Here is a 13,236-nt window from a genome sequence, read left to right on the forward strand (position 1 = left end):
TCTTATAGACCGATTTCCTTGGCTTAAAAAGAAATCCCAGTAGCAGGGGAGACAGAAAACAAAGAATCATCTGAAAAAATTTGGGGGGTAAGGGAGAATGTTTGGTTTCCATACTTGTGCCTCTACTATCCTTTTGTTCTCTCACCTCATTGTACTAAAGATGCTAAATCAAACATGATTGCAGCGATGTTTGTGTGTGAAAATGACAAAAGCAATGAGCTAAAATCCCAACCTCATCTTGAACTCTGAAGACTTTTATGGCTTTTTCTTCAGTAGGCCCTCCCCGTTAAAGCACATTAAAGACCACATTGTTCAAAAGGGTCATGGTAGGTTTCATACCCCATTTTAATACAATGTAAATGGTAACTGAACTTCCAAGTTTTGTTAGTAATATTTGTATCTCTCTGGAAAATGCCCATTAAAAGAATTGATCCTTTAAATATTAATGCAGAATTATAATGTATCAGAGAAGCAAAACAATGGTATCAAGGAGGCATTGTGATGATTAACTTAGGTATTCTTTTAATACATCATTTTCCCCAGAAAAGGGTACAGGTGAGAGATGGGTTAAATATATCCAGATGATCTTGTTAAGTGTTTGTCTATATATTCTCTTAAGCCTCAAAACTGTGCAGGAGAATATGTCAGGTCTCAACTCAAGAAGCATAAAATAAATTAAACTTGGGGCTCACTTCAACTGGAGGTCTCTCTCCCTGCCCCCCACCTCTGCCCTTATTCCATTAGTATGTTTCCAAGTCACATTATGGGCCCCAAGTTGGTTTATGCATTTATTCCTGAAAGATTTCAAATGGGGAGAATGATATTAGAGGCTCTTTATGATTCCATTTTCCACAGCTGTTACCATCAGTTGTCACCAATACTTTGGGGGTTTAGTGGGAGAGAGGCGGCAATGACTCCATTACTCTTTCCAACAGCCATAAAGAATTTGCATCATAAAAGGACCTATGGAACAACTGCCTTAGGCCTCTGAAAAAATAATACAGTAAAACAGGAATGTTACAGGTGGGCTTGGGAAAGACGAATTCAAAAACTGAAAAACTGGACTGGAGTAAAATTACAACAAACTTGGTAGTACTTTTAAAATCATAATTTCATTGGTGGAACTGCTCACTTTCCCAAGCTCAGGTATCCCTGTTCAATACCCATATATAATATGCAATAAGATGTGGCATGATATCATGACTTAAACGCATTTTAAAATAAAACCTATGATTTCTGTAGATTTCTTGGCTATGAGTCTGGTTTAAATGATCTCAAAATAACACTAAGAGCATCTGTTTGGTTCAGATGAAGTTTCAAAAGCCAATACCAGCTGTTGGAGGAGGGATTTCACACGTGTTACTCTAATTCTAACCAAATTTTGTTTTTTTTCATCCCCTTAATGATGCTCCCAACCGAAGTAGGGTAAAGCAAATGTTAGAATAAAAGAAAGGAAGAAAAAGAGAGAGAGAGAGAGAGAGAGAGAGAGAGAGAGAGAGAAAGATGATAGATTACTCAATGCATCGATGCATGTGACTAAGACCAAATGATCACCCTCCCAACTCAATACAGTATTAGCATGAGGACAAAAGGCATTTAAAAATCAATTTGGAGTTATTTTTAGTGGGGATTGCATGATCCTAGCAAGTTGAGGAATGAGAATATTCCCAGTGTTAAAAGGGCACTCTTCTAAATATTTTTTCCTTTAAGAGCAATCTGATTTTCACAAGGAATTCATTTGGTGGCATTGTTTTGGTTTTAGGTGTCTGTCCTGCCAAGCAGGGGCCATGCACAAGGGCTGCATCTATCTTGAAGTGTGCACAATGGCCTCTCTTGCGGCTCACTCTGTTATTGATCCTTACAGATGCTCCAAGGCCCTTCCCCCACCTTTCTCCAAATCCCAACCCCCCATTCTGAAAGATAGCTTAAGAAATAAGACTTCCTGCCTAGCGACTGGCTGGGCTGAAAGACCAGATTGTATGACTCCACAGATCAGGCCTGCCACAGCGAAAGCTTGAATAGAGTTAACCCTCTGTGAACTAAAACAAAACATTTGTATGCCCAGCTGTGACAAAGGTTAATTTAAATGGACAAGCGCCCAATATCTAAAACCAGGCAACACTTTTTTACAGTAGCATTTTCCCTCAACTCTTTTGTAAGAAGTCTGAATTTGCTTTTTAAGCTTCCAAAGATCTTCAACTGGGATAATTCATTTTGCTTTACTAGAATTTTATATGGAAGATTCCATTGAAAAATTTAAAATTCACTTCCTTGTTTTATAAAAGTTCTTGTTTTAGTACCATAAGTTATTTTCTGTCATTGAACAGCTAAGAAAAATCAAAGTTTCAATACTTAATAAGAACTGAAGGAGAACTTTCTCTTCAAATCTTTTTTCTCTTTCAGAACTTGTGGACTATACAACACTTACCGATTCAAGCTAGTTGGAAAAATATCCAAATCCTCCAGGGCTATCCCTTCCAAACCTATGCAATCACTGCTCTGGTATCTTTGCCTACCCTTAAACTCCTATTCCAATGGGTCCAGAGCAAATCATACTTCTTAAATGACTCCTTTCTGGAAAAGCTAGTATATCTAGAATACAAAGAATTTCTGTGTATATATAGGGGGAAGAAGAGGAAGCTGCTCGAAATTAAAAATAACAGGTTTTGCACGTAACTGATAACTTCTACAAACGTTGCTGTTTCCACTAACAAAGACTAAAAACCAATGAGATAATAATAATTCTGGCATATATGGTGCTGGGAGAGAATATACAGGGAGTATTACTATAAAGAATAATGTTGCTTGAGAGAAGGTCAGTCCCACTTCCCTGATTTGTGCATCCTCAGAGTGAGAATGAAACTGCAAAGCTGCCTGTGGCAGATGTTAGCCATGCTGCACGGGGCTAGGACGCTTTCCTAGGACTATTTTATTAGTTAATGTCCTAGAAATTTACTAATTACTTCAAATATGAAACTCTTCTGGCTATAGCTCAACAGAGCATGCCTACAAGAAACCAAACCTTTGGCAAAGTCTTAGACTCTATATTTTATAAACACAGCAAACAAATACAGCGAATCTTTAATGCTAAGATTCATCTTCTAGCTGTTTCTTTAGCTGTGTATGTCCTTTCTGGCACAAGTAATAAAGTTGTGGGACACTGGGGTTTCTCACACAAGTAGGAGGCTATCTCTAAATATACAAATTATAATTATAATACTAACTAGTTGCTGTTGATGAAACACACACACACACACACACACACACAGAATGAATTTACCCATTTTAAAAAACAACCTACTTAAAAAGAAATTAGCAATGGCTTAGTCTTATACCCCAAACCGTAAAATATCTAAATTCCCCCAAAGGAAATGAGGCTGTCTTATCAACGGCCTCATGACCCCAATACTATCTATAATTACAGTACTTTCACAGATGGCGAACTGGATTAAGGAATTTAAAATACAAACAAATTCTGTCAAGAGGTAAACAGAACAATTTTTTACAATGTAAACTTTACCTAAGGACTGTGGGCAAAATCAAGTTAAAATTTTTTTCAAGTCACTATAAAATTTAAATCCAGATTTTCTTTCTTTTTTTTGCCTGCTCTTTCTCTTAAAATCATCAACCACAACAATGAATTTACTACATTTCACCCTCACTTTTCTACAATCCAAAACATTTATAGCCAGTTGCTACACATGAAAACTTGTTGGCTGAATTCTGCTAAGACACAAAAAACGGAGAGGACTGCCTCCCTCCTCCCTCAAGGCTACTATTTGTTCTAAGTCTTCAAAGAAAATTTCTAAACCTCAGATTTGGGCCCAGACTTCAACAGTTCTCTTACCTTCCCATGTCTCCATTTCATGCTTCTGGAAGTCTGTTGAGAAGTTCTATTGCAGCCATGAAGAAACAGAGATTACAGGACAAGTCCAGCTTGATGACCACCCTTCCGACACTTGGCCAATTTCTCTCTCTTAGCTGGGACTAAGACAGTCATCCTCACAGGTCAGTTTACAAGCCAGTCATGTGATTAGAAAGTTCAGGCGCTAAGGTCACAACGTGTATGGAGTTCGTTTATTACCAAAGGTTATCTAAGTGGAACAGATAGACTTATTTTCTTTAGTTAACAATACTGCCTAGAATGTGCTCTGAAAAGTATCATAGGAACATTTAATAAGAAATATTCCTCTGATCTCCTTTAAACTGAGATCCTAAAATTAAAAGTCAGCATTTTAGAGGATTTGATTTTCATTTAATTTAAAAGAGTTCTAGTGAGTTTTTTCCCTTTTTTCTTTCAAGAGCTATTCTTCTATACCCTATGTTCCTGTGTTCTGGATTAACAAATTTAGAATTGAAATATTTGGCAGAAGGAAAAGACAAAACAAAAATACCAGGTTATGTATATATGGGGGGGGAGGGTAAGACTGGGATTCCCTGCTTTTTGTCATTATAATAAACAATGACAAGGCAAATTCTTCTGAGAAAATTAAAACATGGAGCTCTGAGTTATTTTGCAGGGTTCACTTTAATTTCGGCCCTTAATTTTCATGCTCTGGTTATACACAATAGTCTGAAAGAATGTGGAAAAAGAAAAACTAGGTCGCAAAATCCTTTTAGAAAGCACAAAGTTTAGAAATATCATCCCCTGCCCCCAGCCAAAAGCTTAAATGTTGAAGCTTCCTGCTTCATTCCCTTAAAACTCCTAAGATCTTAGGCAATCTTATGCTATGCCTCCCTGATGGTGAACCATCCCCATGACAGAGCAGAGTATGTGTATGCATATACATGCTCAAACCTTGCCAAAGAGCGGCAGAGGCTGGCAAATCAGAGCCATATGCTAATGACATATGATGTCAAACATTCAGCTATCCATTCAGATAGCAGAACACTGATTACAGGGCCAATTCTTCAAGAAAGGCGGGATGACCTAAAGATGAATTGAGTCCAGGAATAAATGCTTTTTAACTGTGCAAAATGTTTCACCCCATGAAACCGCTCTTTCTCCCTGGCCTAGCCTTGGGAATCACTTAGGGCTAAACACATTTTATTAGCAGTGTTCCAGAAAAAAGAAGAGACCCTTCTTGAGGTGGGAGTGGAATCTGTCACTTGGCAGCCATATAACTGAATGGCAAATATAGCTAGAGGGCTTTCCAACCAAGAGACCATTAGGGTCATCTTACAAAGTAGGACCTAAAGAGAAAGTGACCAATGATTTAGAGGAGAAAAGGCTATATTTTGTCTGCCTAAAAATATATGTTCTCTCACTGTGACCACATACCTCACCCCAACACAAACACATCCACCCATTTTTCCCACTCTCGCTCATATAAGAAATTAATAGAGATTTTCTTCTCAGTCCCTGTGGAACTTAAGGTAGCTCTTATAATTTTAGTAAAGGGACTATAAAAAGAATGAGGGGGGAAAACCTGAACAAGGGGAAAGTCAATCAGCAAAAAGCTATTCAATTGGGAACACTCAGGATGCCTGGGTGGGTAGCTCAGCGGTTGAGCATCTGCCTTAGGCTCAGGGCATGATCTCAGAGTCTTGGGATGGAGTGTTCATTCCCACCCCCTCCACCCCCAGCGGCCCCCCACATCAGGCTCCCTGCAGGGAGCCTGTTTCTCCCTTTGTCTATGTCTCTGCCTCTCTCCGCAACTCATGAATGAATACACAAAATCGTTAAAAAAAAAAATGGGAACACTCATTCAAAGGGGAGCTCTGTCTCCCTAAAGAATACAGGTATAGGGCAACCTGGGTGGCTCAGCGGTTTAGCCACCTTCAGCCCAGGGCCTGATCCTGGAGACCTGGGATCCAGTCCCATGTCAGGCTCCCTGCATGGAGCCTGCTTCTCCCTCTGCCTGTGTCTCTGCCTCTCTCTCTCTCTCTCTCAAGAATAAATAAGTGGAATCTTAAAAAAAGAATACAGGTATATCTAAAAGCCAGTACCTACACACACAGAGTACAGAGTACAGGTAGTAAGCATCTTTACTTTATTGCACCATCCTTTGGAAGAAAGACGAAAAGGGAAACTATTTAGCCTGGCTCCCATATCAAGACTGAAGCAATGCCCTTAATTTTTAAGGGCAGGTCTTAGTAATAATCTTTGATACACCCATAAGCCTGGGAACAAATCTTTAACATAGTTTAAGAAGATGGGTAAATCTTAATCTTAGGATAGAGTCATAATCTTCAGCATCCTCAGTTCCACAGGTTTTTTTAAAAAGTCCTTTACTGGGAGGAAGGGGAAAGAGAACATGAACATACATCTCATTTACCATGTGAATGCAAAAGACAAACTGTAAATCTTAACTAGAGGTCCCAGTGAGATTGTTAAAAAACAACTGCATAAAAGAAAAATAATTTTAAAAGATTAAAAGGATTCTGAGAATTTATGAATGGGAAGGAGAGACAAAGAAAATAAACTAGCAAAGTTTTACTTGCTAATACTAGATTTGTAATATAGAAAAAAAGCAGAACAAAATTCTATATCTAACCACTTACATACTATATATCTAAAGAATTCAAAAGTTGAGTCTGAATTGTGGCAGACCTTAATCTTGCAAGAGACTTGTTCCACTTTCATTTTCTAGATGGGGAAACTGAGGGCCAATGAAAGGAAGAGGCAGGGACACCTGGGTGGCTCAGTGATTGAACATTTGCCTTCAGCTCAGGTTGTGATCCCAGGGTCCTGGGATCGAGTACTGCTTCAAGCTCACCACGCGGAATCTGCTTCTCCCTCTGCCTATGTCTCTGCCTCTCTGTCTCTCATGAATAAATAAATCAAATCTTTAAAAAAAAAAAGAAAAAAAAAAAAAGAAAGGAAGGAAGGAAGAGGCAGTAAGTAGTCATAAGACCAACAAAGAAGAAAACTACATAGCCTAGTCCCTTATTTCTTCCATTATACCATATAACTTGAACAGAAAAAGATAAACCCTCTTCTTAGATGTTACTATTCAACATTATTTCCTATCTGTTTATTCAAACGGCAGCTTTCAAAGAAGACTGCAGATTTTGAAGCTAAAGGGAGGTATCAAGATTCAATGTAAAACAAAAGAGAGCCATTCTAGTGGTCAATCACTGGAATCAGTTCAGCCTTATTTGTACGAAGTTTCAGTGAAAGTCTGATGCAAAGTGAAAGCCATGTGACCACCATGATGGAGGAGGATTAGTTAGAAAATCTCTATCCATTTCAGAAAACAAGAAATACGCAGAGAATATTCTAAATTCCTTTTTAACCTTGCAAACAACAAAAAAACAAGAGCCCAAGGTCTCAGTTTCTCATCTGTCAGATCTTTGATACAAACATTCCCTATGGGGGGTGGGGGGGGTCCCTGGGTGGCTCAGTGGTTTAGCCCCTGCCTTCGGCCCAGGGCATGATCCTGCAGTCCCGGGATCGAATCCCACATCAGGCTTCCTGCATGGAGCCTGCTTCTCCCTCTGCCTTTGTCTCTGCCTCTTTCTCTCTCTCTCTCTCTCTCTGTGTCTCTCATGAATAAATAAAATCTTTAATAAAAAAACAAAAAAACAAACATTCTCTATGGTAGGGGAAAGAGCTGAATTCAACTCAACAGGAATAATGAAACACAGCCAGCTGAAATCCATATTATCTAGGGCTAACAAGCAAACCTCCTGAGTGCAGGAAAAAAAAAAAAAAAAAGAACAAGAAAGAACATACTTAGATATGATTTCCAATATTGCCTTTTATCCTGGAGTTGAAGAAGGGAATTTATAGTTCAGGAAGCAAGATACAAACAAACAACTCAGAGTTGGAAACTAAAAATATTTCAGAAACTGGGATTTTTCATCCAATTCTACAAATATTAGTTGAATGTCTCCTATAAGCTAGGGACTATGGTACCTGAGATGACTGAAATTAATATATGTGATCCTTGCCCTAGAGGTGCTCACCATCTGCTGACTTCTCCAGCTTCATTTTCTACCACTTCACACTAACCCACTTGTAGTACAAATATACTGAACAGATAACTGATAATAGGATGTTATGAGTGGTCAGAAGAATGGATAATTCATTAGACTGGAGTGGGAAGCCATCGAGAGGGCCTTACATTTGAGGTGAACCTTGTAGTTCTGCAAGGAGACAGGTAGCAAAGGTATTTCAGGACTTGAAGGAATAGACAGAACAGGGAACATCTCAAAACACGTTTTAATACCTATGCTATAAAGTCAGGAATGAAATCTCTATGCAGAAAAGGAACATCACTGGCTTAAGGAAGAAAAGACTATAGGGTGTGATTTAAAAATCACCTTATATATAACAACCAAATGCAATGCATATACCTTATTTGGATCGTGTTTTGCCCAAATCAAGTATAGAAAGACATTTTTGAGTCCATCAAAACAATTTAAATATGGGTAGTGTATTTAATTAGATCAGTTTTCCACCCACAGATTGAAGAATCTGGGAAGAGTAAGCTGAAAAATCTCCATAATTCTCTAGTCAAGATCTTGTGTGTGAAATTGTAAAGCACCATAATCAAGAACAGATTATAGTATGAATAAATCTGTCCCTTTTGAATGAAAAGAACCAGATATACAGTTCAAACACACAAAATGTGTACGAACAAAAATGTAGCCAACTATTATGTTTCCTGAGAAGTCTGAAAAAGTTGGGACTAATTGGTCCCATATAGCATCCCTATTTATCTTCTTCACAACTAAAACCCAGCCCAGCCCAGAGATTAATGGAAATAAATACTGTAGGTCTGTATATAGCAATAGCTTAAATTGCTATTGAGCCACATGTGCAAATGAAGTTTAAAGAGAGAGAGAGAGAGAGAGAGAAAGAAGTAGGAAAAACCAGACTTAGGGACAGGTCAAATGAACAGAGAAGATTTCTCTTTTGGTGCTTCTAAAAAGGAAATCCACTTGAAGCCTAGTAGTTTCCAGACTCTGGTGTCAACCCTGACTTCTCAAGTTAATTTTCCATCCATCCATCTGCCTAACCCAGAGCGAGGAGGGGGGGAGGTCAGATAACACAAGAGGTTTCTGTTGATAAGTAATTAAGTTGTGTGTGAGTGAGGAATCTGGGCAAAGGCCTATAAGGTATACCACCACCCTCTTCCCACCCCCACCTGCCACCAATAACTGCAGCATAATCTCACCATGCCCAGTCAATGGCTTCCAGGTACCCACACCCTTTATAATCCAGCCCCTGCTGATCTCTCTAGCTTCATCTATCACCACTCTCTGTAAGTGCCCATCACTCCAGCAATACTGACCCACTTGTAGTGCAAGCATGCTAAACTATTCAATCTGCCTGGAGTGATTCTTCTTACTACTTCCATTTTGTTTTTAAAGATTTTATTTATTGGGCAGCCCTGGTGGCTCAGCGGTTTAGGGCCGCCTGCAGCCCAGGGCGTGATCCTGGAGACCCAGGATCGAGTCCCACCGTCGGGCTCTCTGCATGGAGCCTGCTTCTCCTTCTGCCTGTGTCTCTGCCTCTCTCTTTCTGTGTGTGTCTCTATGAATAAGTAAATAAAATCTTAGAAAAAAAAGATTTTATTTATTTATTCATGAGAGACACAGAAAGAGTGGCAGAGATATAGGGAGAGGGAGAAGCAGGCTTCCTGTGGGGAGCATGATGTGGTACTTGATCCCAGGACTCCGGGATCACAACCTGAGCTGAAGGCAGATGCTCCAACCACTGAGCCACCCAAGTGCCCCACTGTGAGGCATTCTAAGACTCTATCCTCTCAGCCCTCAAATTAGAGTCAAATCACACCGTTCTTCCATTCTGCCTGGATCCCTAAAATATACCATGACAATACAAATCACTTAGTATTTTTATTTTATAGTTCTATCTTCTGTATTAAACTGAATGTACTCCCCAAAGCGTAAAGCCTTGGTAATCCCAGAGTCCAGCCTTGGGTTCAGCAGACAGTAGGCATTCACAAAATGCTAAACCAATTAGAAGGCTCTTGGTGTCTGTATTGTGTGGGTGAGTGGATAGTGTGTAGTTCTTTTATTAAACTTAAATCGTGTGTTAAAATTCTATTTCATTTCCACATTTTCTCTTTCACCTTACTTCATAGGAAGTTTTTTCCCTTGGATGAACTCGACTTCAGAGTCCTACATAAGTGTCAGATCCTTCGTTTTCTATGATTTGTAAGCCTACCTGACACTGAATCTTTCAATAAATAAATAAAGGTCCAGCACTGGTTGTCCAAAATTTCTAGTCAGTATGTCCTATTTGCGAAGTTCCTATATTAGTGTGGAGTCATACATTGCTGGTGATCTTCTGATTAACATATATATCTCCCACTAGATTCCAAGCTATATGAAGGCAGAGACTGTGCCCCTTATTCTTGTTCATTATATCCCCTTGTGCCTGACATGAAGGAGGTGCTTAATAAATATTTGTTGAGTAAAGGAGGGGAAAAAAAGGAAAATAGTTGCTTCAGAGAGCAGGAACGTGGAAGAGGAAAAGAAAATTTCAGGAATACAAATATTCCCAAAAAGGTTACACTAGGCCATTCCTGCAAAACCAAAACCAGTTCACCCAACCTCAATTCCAACGCCAGTAAATCCTACCCATACACAGAGCTCTCCTCTAATTGAGAGATTGGGTGCAATAAATCTGAAAACCAATAGGACTGGTTGTAAACCGGCCAAGTGGCAATCCTAACTGCAACCAACCCCATCCTACTAGAGATTGAACCTGACTCTCTAAGAATAGGCATAACAAAAGGAGACAGCAATAGGGATTTACTAATCTTGCTTTGGGATAGAACCCAGCTTCAGATAGCAAGGAGACTGATTTTTATCAAACAAAATATAACACACATAATTCTAATTTGAGTCAACTACACATAGCAACTGAGCCCTATCCTGGGTCCTAGAGTCATGGATTGCTCCCATGAGCCTTACATCTTGATATCTAGTTGCCTTCTGGGCAAATTCACCTAGAGATCATAAGCACCTCAGACATGTCCAGACATGTCCTCTCTTTAAAACTTGCTCTTATTTCTGTGCTCCCTGTTTCAGTGAAGGGCCTCACCTCCCAAGCTAGAAGGACTCTTTCCCTGATTCCTTTCTCCCCTTTGACCTCATCTACATTCAACCTGTCATCATTCCTGTCTTTTCTATCCCCTCAAAAAGCTGCCAGAAGAGCCACTCTCTAACCAAAGATGGGACAATTTGAGTACCTTAAAAAAAATTACAATTAACTGAAGCACAAATGTTTAAATCCATAAGTTATTGATGATTCTAACAAAATTAATTTGCCACCTCTGAAAGATGGTAGGGAACCAACACAGCATTTTGAAAATTTTTACGTAAAGGCAAAGAATCATGTATTTATCCTGCCTTACCCAAATGAAATATACCACAAGGTAATAAACAGCAATGGAAAAATTTCTCTCTATAGAAGCATTCCAACAAATAAATGAACAAAAAATACTGGAATTAAAATATTACTATGAAATAATGGATCTTATTTTTTTTAAGATTTATTTATTTATTTATTTATTTATTTATTTATTTATGAGAGAGAGAGAGAGAGAGAGAGAGAGAGAGAGAGGGAGAGGCACAGAGACACAGGCAGAGGGAGAAGCAGGCTCCATGCAGGGAGCCCGACGTGGGACTTGATCCCAGGACTCAAGGATCACGCCCTGGGCCAAAGGCAGGTGCCAAACCCCTGAGCCACCCAGGGATCCCCGAAATATTGGATCTTAGATATTAACCACCAACAGCTAAGATAACAAGAGAACAAGGTAGTAATATATCTTCTGATATAAGAATTCAACACCTCCATGAAATAGTATTTTTTTTTTTTTAAATAGTAGTCTTGCCAAAAAAGTTGAATCTGAAGACGGTCAAGCTTCTAGATCCAACTACTAAATAAAAGAACTATAGGGAACACATTCATCTACAACACAAAGACACAATTAGCTAAATCTGGGCTGTGGTAAACTCAACATGACAAATTAACCTCTTAAATTAGATGGAAAAAGAAGATGGAGAAGAAATCTGTAGATTAAAAAAAATATTTTACAGGTATATACTGGAATATTAATGGATGAAATGAAATGATACCTAAGATTTGCTTCAAAACAATATGGAAAGGGAGAAAGTGGGTGGACGTATGGATGGAACAAAATTAGACACTGGATGATTCCTGAAGCTGGGTACATGGGTTCATTATATTACTCTTATGTATCTCTATGTATGTATAAAATCTAATAATGATCATTTAAAAAGCATAGGCTTCCAAGAAATCCACAGTTCTACAGAAACAGCTAATGAAAATAAAAAGCAGTCTGAAATTACATGCTTTGGAGTTAGACAAAATCAAATACCAAGTACACAACTTGCAGAGGTTTGGCAGTGCACTGTCAATTCTCTGAGGTCAGTTTCCATACCCATTAAATGGAACAGTGATTCCACAGGGTTACTGATTAAATAAGTAGACAGATGAAAATAATGAAAATAATGAAAATTATCTTTAACAACACAATCCTCACATGTCATAGATTTAGCAAACTCCTAGACCCATTAGTTTTGTGCCCTCCTTTCCCCCTGGAAACCTATCTAATTCCAAAGGCTTTGGACATGTTTCCTATCAATAGAGTCAAACTACCACTGCTTGGTCAAGTTGAGGAAAGGGGCCTTGCTTCCCTGATACTTTCCTACTACCTGCTGTGTCTCTGTGTATGTCCACTCATCTTTCTCTTTCACAAATGCTGAAATATGATCCAATCCAGGGCTTTGGAATTCAGATTTTTGCCAACTTGTGACCTTTAGACATGCTGAGTAAAGGGAATAAATATATGGGATACATACTCCAGCACAAGGGACAATAAACCTTCTAAGCTGCTCCAGGACATCTTTAAGCTGGAACTCAAGCTCTATTCTCTCATATGCAGGACTACTGCTTAATAGGAAAATAGAATAAAAAGGGCAAACAAGCAAATTCTAGGGTTAAATCTAGATTCAAATTTTGGATCCTGCTTTTAAATGCTTTGTGACTTCAGGCAAATTGCCTAAGTTCGGTCTCAATTTCCTCATCTATAAAATGAGTTAACAGTACCTATTCTATTTTTTTTAAGATTTTATTTATTTATTCATGAGAAACACAGGCAGAGACATAGGCAGAGGGAGAAGCAGGCTCCATGCAGGGAGCCCAATGTAGGATTCAATCCCAGGACTCCAGGATCACACTCTGAGCCAAAGGCAGACTTAACTGCAGAGCCACCCAGGCATCCCAACAGTACC

At 38.9% G+C, this 13,236-nt stretch overlaps 1 protein-coding gene across 4 annotated transcripts in view; it reads right to left on the reverse strand.

The window, feature by feature from the left end:
• NR6A1 (nuclear receptor subfamily 6 group A member 1) overlaps positions 1-13,236 on the reverse strand; it is a 223,220-nt gene that overhangs the window by 59,488 nt on the left and 150,496 nt on the right. Inside the window, exon 1 of one of the 4 annotated variants that reach the window (XM_077850633.1) lies at positions 3,848-3,998. The exons of the other annotated variants lie outside the window; for them this stretch is intronic. Within the exon in view, the coding sequence (XP_077706759.1) occupies positions 3,848-3,863 (16 nt within the window). The 5' untranslated portion in view covers positions 3,864-3,998. Of the gene's footprint in view, positions 1-3,847; positions 3,999-13,236 lie in introns of those variants that run through there. 4 annotated transcript variants of the gene reach the window in all.

Source organism: Canis aureus, chromosome 16 (assembly GCF_053574225.1).
Source record: "Canis aureus isolate CA01 chromosome 16, VMU_Caureus_v.1.0, whole genome shotgun sequence".
NCBI lineage: Eukaryota > Metazoa > Chordata > Mammalia > Carnivora > Canidae > Canis > Canis aureus.